Below are 21,783 nucleotides of genomic sequence, written 5' to 3' on the forward strand. Positions count from 1 at the left end.
GAGAGATGGGGAGACACAGGTGATAGGGAAAAGCCAAGAGAGCTCCAGCAAGAGAAGGTCAAACAGGAGACCAGCTTTCTCGAGGCATCTGGCCACTGCTGCCAGGCCTTTGCCCAGCCCCTCCTCCAGGCCTTCCCCTTTCTCAGCCACCCCAACCGTGGCCCGACTCACCTGTGTGATCCAGATTGTCTTCTAACCACCTCTTAGTACCCTGATAGTTAAACTTGCCTCCACCTGAGGCAAAAAACAGCAGGTTGTACCTGCCAGGTGAAAAACAAAACTATTAGACTGGACTGTCAGAGCTTAGAACCCAGGAGGTCAGGGCTGGGAGGACCCTCAGAACCCAGGATGTCAGAGCTGGGAGGGCCCTTAGAGCCCAGGAGGTCAGGACTGGGCGGGCCCTTAGAACCCAGAAAGTCACAAGTAAGAGGAACCTCAGAAATAATCTAATTCAAGTGCCTTATTTTACAGATGAAGAAACTAAGTCTCAGAGAGGAAATGACCTGATAAAGGTCATGACATGAGTTAACAGCAGACCTGACTCTGACATCAGGGTAACTGCCTCCTAATTCAAGGGTTTCTTCCACTATTGTGAATTTTGTGCTAAAGTATCCCAAATTCAGACACCAAGAAAGTGCTTGAAAGTAGAAAAGTTTGGCCCCTTTGTGGTGCTGGGGAAATGGGAATCTCCGAGTGCCCCGCAGCTGGGGAGAGGTCTGGACACTGCAGTAGTTCTTCCACCAACTTAAGTCAACCAACACTAAGGGAGCTCTCAGGAGCTGGGCCCCATGCCAAGGGCCCCTCCCAGCCCTAACGTTCTGTGTTCTAAGGACTCCCATAGCTCCTGTTACATGTATTTGTGGACACTGGGCATTAGGAACAGGAGTAGAAGCAAGAGAAGGCTGTAGGCGGCAACAACAAGATCATGTGATAACGCTAATGGGCGTGGCTCTTCTCAACAGGGAGATGATTCAGGCCAATTTCAAAAGACTTGGGATGGAGAGCCATCTGCCCCCGGAGAAGAACTGTGGGGACTGAGGGTGGGTCACAACACAGCCTTTTCACCTTTTTTGTGGTTGTTTGCTTGTTTCTTTTTTTCTCACTTTTTTCCCCTTTTGATCTGATTTTTTTTTGTGAAGCAGGATAAATGTGGAAATATGTTTAAAAGAACTGCACATATTAACCCATATTAGATTACTTGCTGTCTAGGGGAGGAGCGAAGGGAGGGAGAAATATTTGGAACATGAGGTTTTACAAGGGTAAATGTTGAAAATTATCTCCATGTATTTTGAAAAATAGTTATTATTACTGTTTAAAAGGAAGATCATATGCTAATGGAGAAAGGAAGGGAATGCATGAGTAAAGTTTGAAAAGGGAACACAACCAGCTTGGCGTAGCAGAAATAACATAACAGCCTGGATCTGAAGCGAGAGACCTCCAAAGACCAGAGCTAGCACAGAAGCAGGAGAAATGTTGGGAAGGCCTTTTCAGCTCCAGCCTAGGAAGCCCTGTCTTCCTAGGGGACCCGCCCATTATCTGGTTCCCAAAAGGAGGGAAGTTTCAGCCCCAAAAGCATTCAAGCAGACACTGACCACCTGTCAAGGAGGTTGCCATGGAGACTGCTGCATGGGGTGCAACGGTCCCTTCCAGTGCTAAGAATTTATGATTTTAGGTTTGGGTCGGGAAAGAGGAGTCTTGGAGGCAAAAGAGCTGGAAGCAGGAGAGTAGGGCATCTAGCTTGCCTTAATGGTGGGAAAACAGGGAGAGGAGGAAGAGGAGAGGGCAGAGAGAAAAAGGGAGAGGAGAAAGGCGGGGAGAGCCAAGGGTGGGAGAGCAGGAAAAGGGGGGCCCTCCTGGCTGCGGCCCCCACCAGGCAGTGACCACCGTGCTCCCCACAAAGGTGCTTCTGCAGCCTCGGGCCGCTTACCCCGCGTGGGTGCGTTTGTAGGTGTAGAGTCTCGAGAAGAGCCTGGCCAGCTCCAGCAGCACAGAGATCCCGCTCCCGTTGGAGTCGGCGCCGTGCGAGAGCCACTAGAACAGAGGCAGTGCCTTAGGGTTGGCCTGGAGCACGGCCCCCACCCTGCCCTCCCTGAGGGGGAAACCGCCGGGGAGAAAGCGGGGGCACGTACCGGAGCCACCCCGAAGGAGTCGTAGTGCGCCACGATGACAATGGTGGGAAGGTCCTCTCCGCCCAGGCCCGTCAGCCGGCCCTGTGGAGACAACGGCCGTCAGCAGCGGGGGGCAGGGCTCCCCCGGAACCAGGGGCCCGCACCCCGAGCTGCCCCAGCTTGTCCTCGCACCACCAGGCTCCCTGCTAACTTCCCAAAGTCTCTCGCTCGCTCCTCACACAACCCTCGGGGTTGTCGTCACCCTCATTTAGGAGCTGGGGGAAAAGTTGCAGGGGTTGAGGGACTTGCCGGGGTGACGCAGCTAGTACATGTCGGAGGCTAGATTTGAACCCAGGTCCTGTGCCCTGCGGTGCCACCCAGCTGTGGCCCTCCTCCGCGGGCTTAGTGCATCCCCTCCCCCCTCACAGCTGCCCAGGCCAGCACCGAGGAAACAGCCCAAAGAGCCCGGGCCCCGTCTCGGCTCTGCTCCCGACTCTGGGACCGAGGGCTCCGCCTCTGTGAGGGGCCCACGAGGTCACTGGGCGCCCCAGGACCTCCCCGGCTCACGGGGACTTGTGCAGGGGAACCGCGGGACAGCGGGCACTCGCAGCCTTCCCCGCCTGACCCCGCCCACCTGCGCGGCCCCCTCAAGGACTCTCTATAAGCAGGATGAGCCCAGACCCCTGTGCCTGAGGGCCACCAAGCCAGCCTAGAATCCTCCCGGGGGCGCCCCCTCTGAGGTCACTGAGCCCAAGCCCTCGGGCTGCCCGAGACGCGGCGGGGTGCAGCGGGGACAGAGCCAAGCGTCCTGGGGCAGAGAGAGGGGCAGGCACGCCGGCTGCGGCCGGACTCCCTGAGGTCCCTGCCTCTGCAGAAGAACCACCCTCAGGAGCATGGAGCCTCACCCCGACTGTGCCCCGCCCCTGGCACAGACCTGCCCCTGGCACAGACCTGCCCCTGGCACAGACATGCCCCGCCCCTGGCACAGACCACCCTGGCGCAGCCCCTGGAGCGGTCCTAGCCAAGGGAGCTCTTCTCTGAACCACGGGAGGGGGAGGAGAGGGGGGCAGGCCCACGCCCAGGTCACGCCCAGGGAAGCTCCGAGGGGAAGCTGCCCTTCTGGGCCCACCCAGGATCTCAGCCGAGTGAGGGGCGGGGCCCGGCCGGGGAGGGGCACAGGGGCCCCTGGAGAGGGCTCCCAGCTTAAAGGAGGCCCCGTCTCCAGCAGCACAAAGTCATTCCCGCATCCCTTTTCTTGGCCACAAAGCCCCCGCAGCGCTCGGCCACACCCCCAAAGGGCCCGCTCACAGCAAACAGCCGGGCCCAGAGAGAGACGCCTCCGGGGCCCACGGATCTGCCCGAGCAGGGGGGCCCGGCAGGGTCACTGCTCCCTGGCTGTGGGGCCCAGGAGGCCGAGGCAGACCGCGCGGGGGAGGGCCTGACGGAGCCTCTGATCTCCGGGCTCCGCCACAAAGGGCGAAGGCAAAGAGGAACGTGAGACACGGGGGGCAGAGGGCCGGCCCCCCCCCCCCACAGCCCCCCCGCCGGCCCGTCCCCTCCATCCGAAGAGCCTCCGAAAGCCCAGCTTCGTCTCCACGCCAGAAGAGGGCAGGGAGGGGGCCCTGCAGAGGGAGGGGAGCATTTGGAGCCTGAGGAAGGAGACGGGGGTCCGAGTCTTCTCCGTGAATCTGTGCCCAGTGAGTCCAGGCAGGACCTGTCACCTCCACACGTCTGCACCAGATTTATCTTCGCATTCACAAGCTACGCGGTTCTTGGGCACGTGCCCCTGCAACTGGGGGGCGGGGAAGGGGGACCCAAAGGATGATGCCTGGCAAGGGGACGTCCCTCTGGCAACTAAAGAGCCGTCAATGAAGAAGGAGCCCTGACAGCCGCCGCCGCCGCTGCCGCCTCCAAAGTGGTGGCAAGCGGTGGGGGGTGGGGGCACTGCCCTGAAATTCTGACGTCATGATTTTGTTCTCTCCTTTTTAAGGGACAGCTCCCAGAGGGGACAAAAACACACCAGGAAAACCAGGAAATGTTAGATCAGTAAAAAGCATTCCTTTTCTACATCCCTCCCCCTCTCCTCGGGCTCGGCTCCGGCCCATCTCGGGCACTCACCTCCACGCTGGTGATGAGCCAGTCGCTCACGGCCTTGCTCTGGGCCCCGCTCGTCACCATCTGGAAGCCGTTGGCAGTGGCCGTGTGCAGAAGCACTGGGGAAGAGACCCAGGGTCAGGCCGCGGTGCTCCCTTCTGCCAGCCCCCTCCCGGGAAGCCTGCCCACTGCCCGGCTGGCGGGGGGAGGGCCCCCTCCCCTCTGCCCCAGACCCTCACAGAGAGCTCCCCTCTGAGATGTGGCAGTGCCCCCCCCGTTCCCCCCCCCGGCCAGGAGCTGGCGAAGGATCCCAGAGACGGGCGCGAGGCTCCTGGGGGCGCGGGACACAGACACCCCGGCCTCCCACGGAGCTCCCGCCAGCTAATTAGAGGCGAGAGACAGTCACTGAGAAATGCTGCCTCGGCAGGTTCGGGGCAGCCAGAGGGGGGCCGCCCGGGAAGTGCTGAGCAAGTGGTCTGGGCGCTGTGGCCGTGGCACAAGGGACAACAAATGCGGGGAGGCGAGGAGGCGCCTCCGGGAGCTGCTGCGGGGCTTAGAGTCGGGAAAGCCCCCGAACCTGCGGGACAGTGCGGCTGGGAGGAGCGGTCGCCCAAAGCGGGCTGGCTACGCTTAACTGCGTTTGTCAGAGGGACAGCTCAGCGAGTGTATGTGGAAAAGATTATAAGACTCCAAAGAGACTAATGTTAAAAAAAAAAAAAAGCCATCAACCCATCAATAAAACTGAAATGTTTAAAATGAATAAAATAAAAAGATGTCACTTTTTAAAAATGTATTGACTGATTAAGTAAATAAGTAAAATTAATAGTAAATATAAAATCCAGGAGTCCACGTTACTTTAACAATTCTTCCCAGCTAGAGATGGAATTGTTGTTCCATTGGTGAGTCATGGAAGGAGGAGGAACTGGAATAAATACACGTCCAACCATCCCCCACACGGATGCTTTCCGCACGAGCTGAAGAGAGAGCAGCCCCTTCACCCCGCCCCCCACGACCAAATGCCCTTGACAGAGACCCAGGAGCCCTGAGGTCACCCCCCGCCTAACGGCCCCTACCTTCAGCTGCAGAGGCGGAGCCCTGGGAGGCCGACGCCGCCTGGGTCTGCTCGTAGATGGAAAGCAAGGCCTCGTCCTCCACTGCAAAGTAGACGGGGACGATGGTCTCCATGGCCAGCATCTCGGGCTCAATCTCCATGAATTGCTAGGGACAGAAGGAAAAGCCGGGGCTCAGAGTAGACCCCATCGGAGAGCTTCCACATCCACCAAAGGGGGTGAGCAGAGGCTGGGGGGGCGAGGAAGGGGAGGTGGGAAGTGCCGAGGGCTCGGGAGGAGAGCCCACGTTCCAGCCAGAGGCCGCGCCCCCCGTCCTAACCCTCCGTCACCAGCCCCGGGCAGCTTTGGTCTCAGTTATCGGTGACTTACGTACACACTCAGACCTCATGGGGACCTGGGAGGACAAACCCACGAGTAATTATTAAGCCCCTCCTGTGTGCTGCGTGCTGGGAAGGCAAAGGCAGCTCTCCAGAGCCCGGCATAAACACCGTCACATCCCGGAGCCCCCGGCCTCGCAGAACGAGAATCCCCAATGACAGCGGCCCGGGGAGACGCTTGCCGGGCTCCTGAGCCTCGCGGCCGGGATCCCAAGGGAAGGGACTGCCCCGAGGAGGTCACCCCGACGCTCCTCTGCACTTCAGGGCCTCCCCGCGAGCCACAACCCCTTGGGAGGAGCGGGGGAGCTCCCGGGCGGCTGGCGGGAGACCAGGTGCGACTACGCCCGGGCAGCAGACTCCGCGTGACGAGGACGTGAGGATGGGGCCACATCTGGACCTGCCCGAGCCGGGGGTCTGCCCGCTGCCCCCCAGGGGCCCCACGGGGGGCATTTCTACGGCCTTAAAAAAAAGTTGGCACTTCACCTGACAACGTTCACTCATTCACTCCTCAAAGTAGCCTTGGGAGCAGGTCGTGGGACCTGAAGACGCGGAGGCGCTCGGGGTAACCGGGGCCACCCGGGGCGGGAGGGGATGCCGCGAAGTCCGCGGGCAGGCGGGGGATCCCCGAGCACAGAGCCCGAGCCCCAGGCAGGCCCTGCCGGGGAGGAGCGGAGGTTGCGAGCGTCCTGCCCTCGAGAGCTGGCCTTCCACGGGGGAGAGAGACCAAGGGAGGGGGCCAGAGCAAGGGCGGGGGGGGGAGCGGGGCAGTGAGCCTGCTAAAGCAAGTGTGCCGGGCCCAGCCGGGGGGCAGGGGCAGGGGCAGGGGTGGGCGCCACACGCTTGGGGTCGGGCCCCTGCTCACCCCCCAGCCTGACTCCCTGCACTCACGGCCAAGTCTCTCTAAGCCTTAGCAAACTCTGTGACCGCGCTGCCCCCTCACACTCCCCTCCGGCCTTCCCTGTCTTACTGTACACGACCCCCTTCCTTCTCCTCACCTCTCACTCACACACACACACTCCAGACCTGGATTTTGCAGCCCCTCCCCCCATCTCATAGAACCCCTAGTTTCCTCCAAAGCTCCAGGGTTGACCTCCAGGAGGTCCACCCCCCCCCCACCCCCTGCCCGCAACTGCCCTTGCAAACTGCCCTGCATTGACTTTGCAGCAGGCTGGGAGGTGGCCTCCCAGGCCCCCCCCAGGCTCCGTCTCTGCCCTCCAGCCCCCCAGCCATGCCGGCACTCGCCCCCCACACCCACTCTGTTGTCAAGGCCTGCCAACTGTCCCTTCCCTGCTGCGACACCGGCCCCCCAGGCAGGCCCCCACCCCCCCAGAAATGGGCTGCCCGCCCCCGGTCTCCCTTGCCCATTCTCCTGTTGGCCACTAAAGGGATTTTCCTCAAGCACAGACTGGACGTGTCCCTCCCGGACTTGATAACCCCCCTGCCTCCTCCAGAGACCACTTGGGCTTCCAAGCCCTTTATACCTTGGCCCCTGACCACCTGGCTGTTCCTGAACAAGACCCCTCCGAGCCCGGGAATTTCAGCCCCAACTTCCGCTTCTCCTCCTCCCTGTTCCTGCGGTCGGTTTCCTTAAGTCCCAGCTTCGAGTCCTACCGTCTCCCCAAGTCTTTCCCGCTCTCCTTAAAGCTAAAGCCTGTCCTCTGTCGATGACCGTAGCGCCGGGTCCCAAGCCCTGTGCATGGAGCTCCCCATCAGACTGCGGGGGGAGAGGGAAGGATGAGCACAGGGACGGCCTGTTGCCTTTCTACGCGTCTCCCCCGCACATCAGGCACCTAATAAACATTTATTAACCGACTTCCTGCTTGTGGCCGACTGACTGCACTAAGAGAGAAAGGATGCGCACAGACGCTGACGCGCCAAGCTGGGGGAACGGGACTGGGGGAGAGGAGCCGGGAAGAACAGGGATCGAGGACGACAAGATGGCGGCCCACAAGCAAGGGACGGCTGCAAGCCCTGGAGGCCGCTCAGTCCAACTCCATCACTTCACAGCTGGGGAGACCCGGGGAGCGGGAAGGAGTGGCCGCCCGGGCTGGGCCTGCGCCCGGGGTCCCGGTACCTACCCGGATGACGTCCTGGGGCACGGCGGCCATGGCCCGGGGCAGGATGATGACCACGGCCCCCGCCGACTGCCGCAGCGCCTTCTGGTACTGCTCATAGGAGAAGTCCACCAGCCGCATCATGACGCAGCGGCGACTCAGCACGTCCGCCTCCACCGTCCTGGCCTCCGTGTTGAGCACTGCGTTCCGGGTGCCTGCGGGAAGGGAGCAGAGGAGCCGCTGCAGAGGCCTCCAGGCCCCCAGGAGCCCCAGGAGGGATGACGCACCCCGAGATGGGGAACAGACCTTCTGACGGGGCAGGACCCTCCCCCCCCAGGAGGTGTACATCAGGCAGCTAAAGACAAGGGGACGGGGGTCAGGGAAGCTCCCTGCAGAAGGGGGTGCCCGAGCGGCAGCTCCCAGGCCCCGCAGCTGAGAGGACTGTGCTGGGGAAGGAAGGTCAGTTTGGCTGGAAGACAGACCCCAAGGAAAGGAGCTCTGTCCAGGAAACGGAAAGGGGAGGTTGGGAGGTTTCAGAACCACCTGCTTCTGTTCACCTGTAGGAACCCATGCAAAAGCCAGGCGCCCACTGCATACAGAAGCAACAATGTTATACAGGTCATCGCGGAGGGACTTAGTGACGCTGATCAATACCATGAGCCACACAATTCCAGAGAACTCACACTATAAAATGTTATCCATTTCCAAACTGCAAACTCATGCACTCAGGAAACAGACCAAAGAATACTTGCCTCTTCATATATTTTTCTGCCTTTTTTTCTGGACATGGTTAATGTAGAAATATTTTGCATGACTGCATGTATATAATGGGTATCCTATTTCTTGTCTTCTCTATGAGCAGGGGAAAGGATAGAAAAGGGAGAATTGGGAACTGAAAAAAACTTGTTTTAATTTTTAATTAAGTTGGGGCCAAGCTGTATATACTTCTAAAAACTATGAAGGTTATACTTGATCCTTAAGCCTCTAGATGGCGGAGAAAATAAAGCACTGGGCTTGGAATCAAAGAGACTCATCTTCCCGAGTTCAAATCCAACCCCAGACACACTCTGTCTCAATTTCCTCATCCGTAAAATGAGCTGGAGAAGGAAACGGCAAATCGCTCCACTGTTTTTGACAATCCCAAACAGGATCACAGAGAACTGGACCTGACTAAAAACTGACCCAACACAGGTCTGTGAGGCCATAAGAAGGCATTGGAGCTGACTCGGGAGAGTCATGGGATCAAATCTCTGCTTAAAGAAAATCACTGGCTACAAGGCATGGACGAGGCTGCCGCGGGGCGAGACCAATTAGGAGGCTGCTGTACAAACCCAGGCGAGAAATGATGAGAGCCTCCACCAAGGCAGTGGCTGTTGGAGTGGAGACAAGGAGAGAAAGCCCAGGAAGCAGAGAAGACAAGATGTAGCAACTAATTGGCTCCATGGGGTGAGGGAGAGTAAAAAGCTGAGGTTAATGCCAGGGTTACACACCTGGGAGTCTAGAAGACCAGTCATGCTTTTTCAGAAAGTGGAAGAAAAAAGTGAGTTCAGTTTTGGACACGCCGAGTTTGAGACATCCATGGGAAAACCCAACTTAACTCGCTGCTGGCCAGGGCAAAGACCACTCATTTCCTTCCCAGTAAGACGGCTGGACTTCATGATTTCTAAGCATCCTTCCACCTGGACGAGCTACAGCTGCTCCAAGAACGAGGTTAGAACCTCGACTAGCCAGGGACACTGCAAACGGGCACCACCCCGACCAGCAGGGGCCCTCAGCACTGACTTCTACCTGCCTGACAAAGGCCGAGCTAACACAAGCAGCTGGCAATAGTTCGCTACAAGCAAAAACGCCCAAATAAAATCACTTGAGGTGTCCCGGCACCCCAGCTGATGCATTTAAACACCGAGGCCAATCGGGAGAGGTTCAGCCTCTTCACAACTTCAAAGGAAGGCAAGGGTCGCCTTTTAAGTGCCATTATTGTAGGCTTTAACTAGCCATTAACCATTAACTAGCCATTTAACAGCTATTGCTGTAGCCACCATTACACAGCATTCACTGTTCTTCACTCTCTCCCTCCTCCCAGAGAGGGAACAAACACACAGGGAAGGCCAAAATCATTTTAAAAAAAGTTTTCCAGGCTTTGATCCTTTCTCCATTTAAATTCTCCTCTACTGAATTCCAATCATGACATTCCTTTATGCTGATTATAATACATGAGGGGAAATCCAGAATTCCCCCTTTTTTCTAGTCCTCATTTCAAAATTCAATCTCTTGAAGGACATTACTGATGAGATAAAATTAACTCTCCTCCATCTTGGTTAGACTCCATCCAAAATTGGAAGGAATTTAACTTAAGGTGGGAAAGCTCATCCTGTCCTACTCAGGTTTGGGTGGGGAATAAATTGTCTGGTGAGATTGTCCAAAGCAGGGGGTGGGTGTAGACATTCTGCTTTGTCCAAGAGTGACTCTCTCAGCCCCTAATGTTAATGAGCCCACTTCTCACTGTAATATTCACTTCACAATACCCACTTTTCCAAGGGCATATAAGCCCCATGACGGTCTTGAAATAGAATGCCACTGACCTCTTCTATTAAAATGCTGATATTATTTATGATTAATCACCCAGAAATTATGTCTCTCAAAACTTTTAAACAGTACAACTAAATCATAAACTACTAGAAACTGGAAGGGAATTTAGAAATTGTTCACTCCAAAACCCTGAATTTCACAGAGATGTGTACTTACTTTAGAGAGAAGGTGGGAATTAGGAGATCTGGGTTTAAATCTTTGGGCTAAAAAATAAAGTTAAAAAATAAATTTTAGGGCTGAGAGGCCACTTCAAACTTATCAGATTAACAAAGATAATAAAAGGAGGAGGAACTGCAAAAAAAAAAAAAAAAAAGTTTCACTAATACACTGTTGGAGCCTTGAACTGGTCCAACCATTCTGAAAAGCAATTTGGAACTGCCCCAATTTACTCAACTCTGCATATTCTTTGACCCAGCAAAAATATTTACAAAGTCTATATCCCAAAGAAATCAAAGAAAAAGGAAAAGAATCCACATATACATAACTATTTATAGCCTACTCCAAAACTGGAAATTAAAAGGATGCTCTCCTACTGGGAGATGGGTAAATAAATTATGATATATGAATGAAATGGAATATAATTGGGCCAAAAGAAATGAGGGACAGTTTCAGAGAAAACTGAGAAGATCTCTATAAATTGGTGTAAAGCAAAAGGAACAGAACTAGAAAATTTTATATAACAACATTATAGAGAAAAACGACTTTCAAAGACTTGAGACTTCAGAGCAATTCAACAATAAACCACTAACCCATAGAACTAAGATGACACAGGAGACCCATCTAGTTCCAAAAGAGTGGACTTTAAAATACAGAGACATAATCAATGTTTTTCCCAGACTATGCATATGAAGGCTTTTTCATAAAAACAAATATGGGGGGAGGAGGGGAAGAGGAAAGAGAGATAATGCTTGTTAAAAAAAAATGTTTTAATCAACATCAAGTATAGCAATCTAAGTCCCTGAGACTCAGTTTACTCATCTTCCAAAAGGGAAGTAATACTTGTATTCAGTACTTCCTGGGGCCATTGTGGAAGAAGGTAATTTTGTACATTTTAAAATAGTAAAGCAAGTCAATCCTCCCCCCACCACAGGTTTTAAAATTTTTATTTTTATTTTTGAGATCCAAATTCTATCCCTCCTTGTCTCCCCTACTTCTCCCTGAGGAGGTAAACAATCAGTGATAAATAATATACATGTGTAAAACATTTCCACATTAGTCATTTTGCACAAAAATCCTCAAATAAAAATAAAAAATGGAAAAATAGCATCATTAGTCTATTGCTGAGTAGTAAGTCATTCACAATTCTTCACTCAACAACTTTGCTGTTACTGTGTACAATGTTCTCCCGGTTCTGTTTATTTCACTATGTATCAGTTCACATTAAGTCTTTCCAGGTTTTTTGAAATCATCCTGCTTGTCATTTTTTAAAGCACAACAATATTTCATTACATTCATATACCACGGATTGTTTAGCCCTTCCCTAATGGGAGAGTCCTTTCAATTTCCAATTCTTAGCCACCACAAAAAGAGCTGCTATAAATATTTGTACAAAGAGGTCCTTTTCCCTCTACTTGGATGTCTCTCCGGGACATAGACGTGGCAGTGGTGCCTTTGGGCAAAGTACCAAATTGCTCTCTAGAATGGCTGGATCAGTTCACAATTCCACCAACAATGCATTAGTGTCAGTTTTCCCATAATTCTTCCAACATTCAACATGTTCCTTTTTGTCTTATTAGTCAATCCGGGTGTGAGATAGTAAAAGAATGAATTTAAGAACATTAAGTGACTACCATGTGCAAAACAGTTAAGGGGGCTGGCTACAGAGGTGGGATTCTCCATCATTATTCTCCCTTCCTCTACACACCCTTTTTACTCTCCTCCAGGGAACAAACATGGAAAGAGGCCGCTTTCGGCCAGGTCCCCTTTGGCTGCGCTGTCGCCGACAGCCCCAGGCAGCCACCCCGGCGGCAGAGAACAGCTGACCTCCCAACAGACGGAACAAGCAAGCATTAGCAAACCCCAGGGACGGTGGGAAGGAACATTCCGCTTGGAGAAAAGTAATCCCAAAAACAATTCTATGAAATATTAATTGCAAGAACTTGGAAGGGATGAAAAGGAGGAAATGATGTGGTGCTTTTCAACGGGAATTCATGGGGAAAGAGGCTGTTTGCATTTGGTCAGCTGGATTTGCCAGCAGCTCATCGGGAAGCCAGCCATGCTCTGGGCACAATGACAGTAAAGATAAATGGAAGTCCAGAAGCAAAGGGGGTCTGACATTGTCTTGCCCTGACAACCGTCCAAATCCCCCATCTGTAAATACCACCCAGCGCCTGCTGAGCCCAGCCCACAGGTCAGTCCTGTCCCCTCCCCCAGCCACAATGCGGCCTAATCAGGATTTGAACCCAGCTCTTCCCACCTCTCCAGGGCCATAGAAATGGGAATAACCACTCACTAAAAGCATTTCGCCAAGAGCTGCAGTTTTACATGCAATCTTCTCTTTCCACTTGTGTTCAGAAACAGAAAAACTCTGTCAAGTTTATAGTAACAGAATTTCTGAACTTTCTCACTTCGCCTGGAGGAACAGACTCGGAGCCCCGCAGGGGCAAAGCCTGCCTGGGCGCTTCAGCCAGTGTCTGAGAGACTGCTCCCAGCCCTCGGGGCGCCTCTCACTTCCTCTAACTCCCTCCTTAGCCGCCATCTTCCCCCCAAGCCTCTCTGAAGGGGCCGCAACCAGAACCTTTTCTCATCGGGCTCCCTGGGCCACCTCAGGGACCAGACCCTGCACGGGGTAGAAAACTCATTGGGGCCACTCTGTCTCTCAGAAGTCTAAACGTCCCATTTTACGAATGGGAAACTGAGGCAAAGCGGAGGAAAGGATGAGCCTAGAATCTGGTGCGGAGGGCAGGCCTCGGCTTTCAATCTGGGCCCTGACTCAGAGCCCAGCCCTAGGCCCCGCCCACTTCACCTGGGCTCCTCTATTCAAACTCAGCTGCAGCTGAACCTTGACCTCCACGCCCGGCACTCCAAGATGCACTACAGCCTGACCTGGGAATGAGGAGGAGGTGAATGGGGGAAAGGTGGCAGCGGGGAGCGCAACCCTGGCAAGTCCCTCAGGGAGGGGACACATGGCCCGGGCCTCCTCCCCCCACTCCAGCTCCGGCTGCCGCTAACGAGCTTTCTGGGGCCCTCTCCTCCCTGGGGCGGCCCGGGCGGGCGCCACCGTTCAACATTTCCTCTTCTTCCCACTCAGTCAAGAGAGGAGGGCCATGGGCCACCCAGCGAGGGCAGAAAGAGGAAGCGCTCACTGGGCCCGGGACTTTAGACCCGCACCCCCTTCCCAGAGGCCTCTCCCGAGCACACCCCAAATTCTCCTTCTCTGGTCAGAGGGCAAGGAGAGCGGGGACAGGCAGTGAGCAACTCTCCGGGCAAGCGGGCGCCCCGGAGACCCAGGGGGCAGCGCAGGGCCCACACGCACTGGGAGGCCCTCCCCAAGGAGGGCTTGCTGAATGTAACTGCAACGCACACTTGGAGCCCCTCAGGGAGGGCGCTGCCCGTGGGGGCCAGGGGCTGGTCGGGAACAAGATGGGAAGCCAGAGAGGCCACAGAAAAGCTGGGAGGGAGCCAGGCTGGTCCCAGGGGAGGAAACCAAATCCAAGCTCAGGACCCTGTTCCCAGCCCGGGGCTGTGGAGTCTCCCAGGAGACCCAATTAAGCGGAGCCCAGAAAAACAGCCTGCCTTTTCCTCAGGTCTCCCGAGCCTTCGCTCCCCAGGCCCCAAAAGCAAACGAGGCAGCGGCCTCGGGCGGGCCCGGCCCAGCCTCAGGAGCTGCGAGGAAGAAGTCTCCAATTAGTTCAAAGGACGCACGAGGGAGTGGGGGGCTCCAACGGGGCCGGGCCTGGGCCCTCAGAAGCCAGCCCGTCGGGACCCCCGCGACCGCTCCGGCGGAGGGTCGGCGACTTGTCCGAGCGCACCCAGGCAGCAGAGCTGGGACGGGGCCCAGGCCCCCGCTCCAGGCGCCCCGCGTCCCAGGGCTCGTCCCCAAGGCCTCGGCAGGCCGGGCCAAGCAGCCGCCCGAAGGCCGGGCAAGAAGGCCTCTGTTCCGGAGGCCCAGGCGGGCCCAGGAACGTGCCCGAGCTCCGGCGCCTGCCCCACGACCCGGGTCACCCCCGGCCTCTTCCCCGACGGCGGCTGCCCGCGGGCACCCTGGGCCTCGGCCTCTCCGGCTGAAGTGAAGGCGGCACTTAGCTTCTGGGGGGGGGGGGCCTCGAACCCGCAGCCTCGAAGGAAGGCCCTGGGAGCGCCCTCTGCCGCGGGGCCGCGGTCCGCAAACTGGCCAAGGTCAAATTACCGCCCCACGGCAGCAGGCCGAGGAGCCCGAGGCCGGGGGGATCTCCGGGGGCCCAAGACAACAGCCGGAGGAGCCCAGGGAGACAGACAGACACACGTGCAGCCTCCAGCCCGGGGCCACGAGGGGCAGGAACACGGCCGGTTCTGGGCACGCCTGCTCGGCACATCCAAAGCCCTGCCCGTCTCTGCCAGCTGTCCCACCTCCTCTCCCCTCCCCCCAGAGAAGCCGGCATGCTAGCAATTCAGCCCTTCTGGGAGAGCCAGAGCCCCCCGAGGGAAGGGCCAGAGCCCCCCAAGGGGAAGGGCCGGAGCCCCCAAAGGGAAGGGCCGGAGCCTCCCCGAGGGAAGGGCCGGAGCCCCCCAAGGGGAAGGGCCGGAGCCCCCAAAGGGAAGGGCCGGAGCCTCCCCGAGGGAAGGGCCAGAGCCCCCCAAGGGGAAGGGCCGGAGCCCCCAAAGGGAAGGGCCGGAGCCTCCCCGAGGGAAGGGCCGGAGCCCCCCAAGGGGAAGGGCCGGAGCCCCCAAAGGGAAGGGCCGGAGCCTCCCCGAGGGAAGGGCCGGAGCCCCCCGAGGGAAGGGCCGGAGCCCCCCAGGGAAGGGCCGGAACCCCCCGAGGGAAGGACAGCTCCCAAGCCAGGGAAAGGCTGGAGTCCAGGCAAAGGAGTAAGCACCTCCAAAGCCTCCAGGGAGCCTAGGACCGGGGAGAGGAAGCTGGAAAGAGGAGAGTCTGTGGGGAAAGGAAGGGCGACTTCCATGGGGGGACAGGGGGGAAAGGAGGGGGCAGGTGAATAAGTGGGTTGCAGGGAACCCTGGGGAAAGGGAGGAGGGGGAGCCTGAGGAAGAGACCCAGAGCGCGGAGCCTCGCCGGAGAGTGGGGGCCGAGCGCCCAGCCCCCCAGGGGGCTCGCTCTGGGCTGGGGAAGGAGGGCGGGACGAGCTCCTGGAGGCCAGGCGGAGCCGGGGGCAGGCAGGGGGGCTCAGAGAACTGCCCGGGCCCCGGGGCCCCACACGGCTGAGGGCCCAGCCCAGAAGCTCCGAGGGGAGGCCACGGGCCAGAGCGCTCAGGCTGGGCCCAAGTCACGGAGAGAGGAGGGCAGTTTGGGGCACCAGGGAGACTGGCGGGGGATGGCCACCGCGGGGGACAGAGAAGCGGGGCCAGCTCTGCGCCAGGGAGGGGAGGGGCGGCCCCCAGAGCCAGGCCAGGGCCGGGGCCGAGCTCCCACCCAGCTAGTCCTAAGGGGGTCCGGAGGCCGGGCTCGGCTCCAGTTAGAGAAGTCGGGGCAGCTGGGGGACAGGGGGGCCTACACCAGGGGAGGGGAGAGTCCCCAACACAGGAGGAGGAGGGGGAGAAAGGGGGAGCCCCAGCTCTCACACAGTAGAGGGGCAAGGTTCTGGGGGCTGCTCTAGAACAAGGTCCCCAGCTATAACACAATGGGGGGGCAAGGTTCTGGGGGGCTGCTCTAGAACAAGGTCCCCAGCTATAACACAATGGGGGGCTGCTCTAGAACAGGGTCCCCAGCTCTCACACAGTAGGGGGACAAGGTTCTGGGGGGCTGCTCTAGAACAAAGTCCCCAGCTATAACACAATGGGGGGCAAGGTTCTGGGGGGCTGCTCTAGAACAAGGTCCCCAGCTATAACACAATGGGGGGCTGCTCTAGAACAGGGTCCCCAGCTATAACACAATGGGGGGCTGCTCTAGAACAGGGTCCCCAGCTATAACACAATGGGGGGGCAAGGTTCTGGGGGGCTGCTCTAGAACAAGGTCCCCAGCTATAACACAATGGGGGGCAAGGTTCTGGGGGGCTGCTCTAGAGCAGGGGAAGGGGAGAGGGGCAGGGAGGCCCCAGTTCTAAAACCAGTGGGGAGGGTCACAAAGGGGAGCAAGCGCCCGGACAGGGGAGGGGGAGGTGCCCCAACTGTAACACAGTAGGGAAGAGACGCGAAGGGAACGGGACAGGGGGCGCGCGCTAGGGGAGGGAGGGAGGGAAAGATAGAGGGGGGTCCCGATTTGGGGACAGAGGAGGGGGAGGGAGCGGCCTCCAACCCCGGGTCCGAGGCCCCGCGGCTTCAGGCCGGCCGTCCTCGGGCTGGCGGGGCGGGGCCCATTCATACCTGGGGGGGAGGGGGAGCGGGGGTCGCGGCGGGGGGAGGGGCCGTGCGGCGGCGGGGGGAGGACGCACCGTAAGCCTGGCCCTGCAGGTCGTACTGCTGCATGCGGTAGACGGTGAACTCGTGCGCCGCGTCGGCGGTGGGCAGCGGCGGCGCCACGAGCAGCAGCACGGCGGGCAGAAAGACGATGAAGCTGAGGGGCAAGCACGAGGCCTTCAGCATGTTCTCCAACACCTCGCCCGCCTCCTCCAGCATCCTGGCGGCCGGGCAGGGGAGGCCCGCGGTCAGCGGGGCTCGGGCACAGACACGGACGGCGGCGGCGGTTCGGGCTGGGGCTCCCGAAATTCGGACTCCTGGTCCGCCGGCAGCACAGCGGCATGGACTGCCCTGGGGTCCTTCAGGCAACGCCGCGTACACCCCCGCCGCCGCTGCCGCCTCCACCTCCTGGGAAATGTAGTCTTTGCGGCCCCGAAGAAAGAATGCGCTCTTTGGCCGCGCTTAGCCTCATGGGAGTCGTAGTCCTCTGGGCCGACGGTGGCCGTGGAGAAGGGCGAAGCGTTGACAGACGGGCGCAAACGCAGTTGGGAGATGTAGTCTCCTTGGCCAAGGTGGCTGGGTCACCCAGCCCCAAGCGAGCACGTGGAGTTTCAAAAGTTAATTTTAGGTTGGGGGGTAGAGGCTCTCCGGAGCGAGCGCCCACGTGGCGCTTAGGATCGACTCCGCTCTGCCCTTCGATTCTGTGACTGAATCTCTGTGGGCCTCAGTTTCCTCATCGGCAAAGTGAGGGGGTGCGCGCGTCTGGATGGCAAAGTAGAGAGAGCGCCCCCCTGAGTCCGGGGGGAGACCTCGGGCACCAGCTTCCGCCGCCTTCCTGCCTCAGTTTCCTCCTCTGTAACGTGCCTATAATAACAACCGCCCAACTCCCAGAGTTATTTTGAAGATCAAACCAAATATAATCTTCGCAGTGCACTAACGCAGCGCGCTCTTAATAAAGGTCTGCTTCATTCCCTCCCTCCCGATTTCTAGATCTTATACATATTTTTTAACTAACGCAAAGTGTCGGGATGAGGGCTCTGGGCCCCTTCCCAACCCGGTCGCTGAAGAGCCGAGGAATTTTGGCAAATGACTCGAGAAGCTTAAGTGCCTTCTTCCTGCTGAAGAAATATTCCACGACTGGTTTACGTGTAGAAGCCGTCCTTCGGTGGGAGACGGGTCCCCCGGATCATTCTCTCAGCCCGGAAAATCCCTCCAACGGTACAAACCGGCAACTTCTTTCCCACGTTGCCCGGGGCACTGAAAAGTTCCCTCATTTGCGCAGGGCTAGAAAACATTGGAAAGCAATTCATTTGTTTATACTTTCCTGCCTGTCCACGAGTCCAGTGAATCCATGAATTAAAAAAAAAATTCAATTTTATTTTCACATCCATATTCTTTCCTTCCCACCTTCCCCAAAACTCTATAGAGAAAACAAGAAAAGAAAAACCCGTATAAACAGGGATGATCAAACAAAGCAAATTCTCACGTTGCCCGCGCACCCAAAAAGCGCCTCAGTCTGCATGTTGAGCCCAGGAACTCTCAGGAGGTCGGAGCGCGCTTCCTCGGGAGCATCGGCGCCTTTTCGGAGCTCCCAAGTCTCTCAGAGTTGTTTGTATCATCGTTATTGTACCACTTGTTCGGCTTCCGCTAACTTCTTCCTGCGTCAGTTGGTACAAGTCTTCCCGAGTTTCTCTGACACCGTCCCCTCCATCACTTGTTACAGCACAATAGCACCACCTCCATGTGCCAAAACTTCTTCAGCCATTCTCCACGTGTGGGCAGTCCCTCAGCTGCCAATTCTTTCCCACTACAAAAAAGAACCGCGTTTCAGTATTTTCGGACATGTGGGTCCCTTTCCTTTTTTGTTGTTGTTTCTGAGGGATAAATCTAATAAGGAATTGATCTGGGTATGCACAGATTAATAGCTTTTTGGGCATGGTTCCAAATTGCTTTCCAGAATGGCTAGACTAGTTCAGATCTCCACTAATAGAGTTTGTGATACTTATTTTCCTATAGCCCTTTCAAAATTTCTCATTTTCCTTTGTCAACTTTGTCACTTTGATGGATGTAAGATGATCCCTCAGAGTAGTTTCAATTTACATCTCTCCATTATTAGTGATTCAGAGGACTTTTTCATATAGCTATGGATAGGTTGGATTTCTTCCTCTGCAAATTTCCAGTTCATGTGCTTTGACCGTTTTTTGATTGAAGAATTTGAATCAATTCCTGATATGTCTTAGAAATAAGACCTTTATTAAAGAAACTTCTTTCAAAGATTTCCCCCCCACTTATCTGTTTCTCATTTAACTTTAATTGAATTGGTTTTATTCAAAAAGGGCAAAAACTTTTAAGTTTTATACAACCAAAATTGCCCATTTCACCTGTGAACCTCTCCATCTCTTTTATTTATTTTTTGCTGAGGCAATTGGGGTCAAGTGACTTGCCCAGGGTCACACAGCTTAGAAGTGTTAAGTGTCTGAGGGCAGATTTGAACTCATTTCCTCCTGACTTCAGGGCTGGTACTTTATCCACTGCGCCACCTAGTTGCATCTCTTGGTAATGAATTCTCCCCATCCATAAATCTGATGGGTAATTTCTCCATTCTCCTTTAATTTATTTATGAAATCTTTATGTCTAAAACATGGACCTTTCAACAAGCATTTATTAAGTGTCTACTATGTTCTAGGCATTATGCTAAACGCTGGGAATAAAAAGAAAGACAAATGAACATGTAAATATTCAAAACAAACAGGTATATATTTATATATGTAATATATATATATATAGGCTCTCCAGGAGCTCTTCTAACTGGAAAGGACTTGTAAATAGGTAAGCTCATCCAAAAGGCCTCTTAGATTATTTACCTTTATTTTCTTTTCTCTCACTCTCTTCTCAGCCTCTTAGAATCGGGTTTCTGACCTCAACATTCCACAAAACTGCTCTCTCCTCATCTCTTAGGGGCCCACTTCAGTGACTTTTTCTCGGTCCCCATTCTCCTTGACCTCCTGCAGCCTTTTACACTGTGGCTCTCTCTCTCCTCAACACTCTCCTCTCTTCAGGTTTTTGGGACCTAACTCCTCGCTGGTTCTCCTCCTACCTCCCTGACCGAACCTTCTCTGTCTCCTTTGCTGGATCCTCCTCCAGATCTAACTTCTAACCGTGTGCTCCAAGGGGACAGACTTGAGCGCTCTTCTCTTCTCCTTCTGCACTACTTCCCCTGATGATCTCATCATTTATTTATTCATTTATCCAGATGTTTCTAAACTATTCCTTCCCTGCCATAGCCTCTCTGCTGACCTCTCATCAAATGTCCCGAAGACTTAAACTCACATTCATCCCAAACAGAACTCAGTGTCTTTCCCGCCAGACCTTCCCCCTTCTTAACTTCCCTAAGACTATGAAGAACATCACCACCCTCTCCATCCCTCAGGCTCCCAGCCTAGGGGTTATTCTGGAGGGCTCACTGACTCTCACTCCTCAAAACAAAGTTGTTTCCTGGACAGGCCCATTTCACTTTTGCAGCTTCTCCCACATATGCCCCAGTCTCTCCTCTGACGTTGTCCCTCCAGGTAGCCCCTGATCACCTCACACCTGGACTATTGCAATAACCTGCGGGGAGAGAGATCTGTCCAGCTCCTTCTTTCTACTCCAGTCCAGCTTCCAGCCAGCACGAAAGTGATTTTCCTAAAGCACAAGTTTGATCTTCTCTCTTCTTCTTCTTCTTCTTCTTCTTCTTCTTCTTCTTCTTCTTCTCCTCCTCCTCCTCCTCCTCCTCCCTCCTCTCTCTTTCTTTCTCTATCTATCTATATCTATAGATATATATGTTTCTCTGTCTCTGTCTCTGTGTCTTTCTTTCTTTCTCTGCCTCTCTCTCTGCCTCTCTGTTTCTCTGTTTCTCTCTCTATGTCTCTGTCTCTCTGTCTCTGTCTTTCTGTCTCTGTCTCTCTCTGTCTCTATCTCTCTCCCTCTCTGTCTCTCCCTCTCTCTGTCTTTCTATTTCTCTATGTCTGTCTCTCCCTCTCTTGGTCTGTTTCTCTATGTCTCTGTCTCTCTCCCTCTCTGCCTCTCCCTCTCTCTGTCTCTCTGTTTCTCTATGTCTCTGTCTCTCCCTCTCTCTGTCTTTCTCTCTCTCTCTTTCTCTCACACACAAACACACACACACACACACACACACACACACACACACACACACAAACAATCAACTCCAGGGGCTCCCTATTGCCTCCAGCATCAAATACAAAATGCTCATTTGACTAAGCCTTTCATAACCTAGCACCGCATCTCCCCAACTTTCCAGTGGTCCTATGCCTTACTTCCTGACACATACTCTTAAATCCAGCCTCCTGGCTGTTCCATGGACAAGACCATCTCTCCAATCTGGGCGTTCCCTCTGTTGTCTCCATATCTAGAACACTTCCCCTCTCCACTCCGACCACTGATTCTTCCTTTAAGTCTTAACTAAAATCCCACCTTCTAGAGGAAGCCTTTCCCCTCCTCCTCTTAATGCCAGGGCCATCCTTCTGTCAATTATTTCCCATCTACCCTGCCCATTCCCTGGTCGGTTTATTTGTTTGCTTTTTGTTCTGTCTCAGCACTTTGCACAGGGCCTGGCACATAGTAGTTACTTAAAATATTTTATCGATTGGAAAAAAGGTACATACAAGATTCGGGGAAGACAATCTTAGAGTGGAAGCTCTGGCCGGTGGAAAGACTTCCCGAAGAAGGGAGTGTTCAAAGTGAATCATAAGGGGAGCCGAGGACGCCAAAGGCCTTCACGAGAAGGGAGAGTACTTCGGACACAGGGGACAAGCATCTGGGGCAAAGTCACAGAGGTGGAGGCCAGGGTGGAAGGGACAGGAGAAAGGCAGGTGGGCAGAATGACCCTGGGCTCTTCACCTGCCCCATCTCCCCTTCTCTGAGTAGATGAGCCTCATCTCTGAAATTCCCTTCTGGGAAATGGAAGGAGATGCGCAAATAGTAGTAGTTTAACATACAGTCACAT

At 55.4% G+C, this 21,783-nt stretch overlaps 1 protein-coding gene across 2 annotated transcripts in view; it reads right to left on the reverse strand.

Annotated features, from left to right (window-relative positions):
- The window catches only part of NCLN (nicalin), a 32,990-nt gene extending 15,835 nt beyond the window's left edge, over positions 1 to 17,155 (reverse strand). For both annotated transcript variants that reach the window (XM_051972402.1, XM_051972401.1), the window contains exons 1-7: positions 16,817 to 17,155; positions 7,728 to 7,918; positions 5,276 to 5,420; positions 4,227 to 4,321; positions 2,130 to 2,210; positions 1,928 to 2,031; positions 172 to 260 (exon numbers count right to left, since the gene is read on the reverse strand). In XM_051972402.1, coding sequence (XP_051828362.1) covers positions 172 to 260; positions 1,928 to 2,031; positions 2,130 to 2,210; positions 4,227 to 4,321; positions 5,276 to 5,420; positions 7,728 to 7,918; positions 16,817 to 17,000 — 889 coding nt within the window. In that variant the 5' untranslated portion in view covers positions 17,001 to 17,155. The remainder of the gene's footprint in view (positions 1 to 171; positions 261 to 1,927; positions 2,032 to 2,129; positions 2,211 to 4,226; positions 4,322 to 5,275; positions 5,421 to 7,727; positions 7,919 to 16,816) is intronic.
- Between the last annotated feature and the right edge of the window lie 4,628 nt (positions 17,156 to 21,783).

Source organism: Antechinus flavipes, chromosome 1 (genome assembly GCF_016432865.1).
Source record: "Antechinus flavipes isolate AdamAnt ecotype Samford, QLD, Australia chromosome 1, AdamAnt_v2, whole genome shotgun sequence".
NCBI classification, from domain to species: Eukaryota; Metazoa; Chordata; class Mammalia; order Dasyuromorphia; family Dasyuridae; genus Antechinus; species Antechinus flavipes.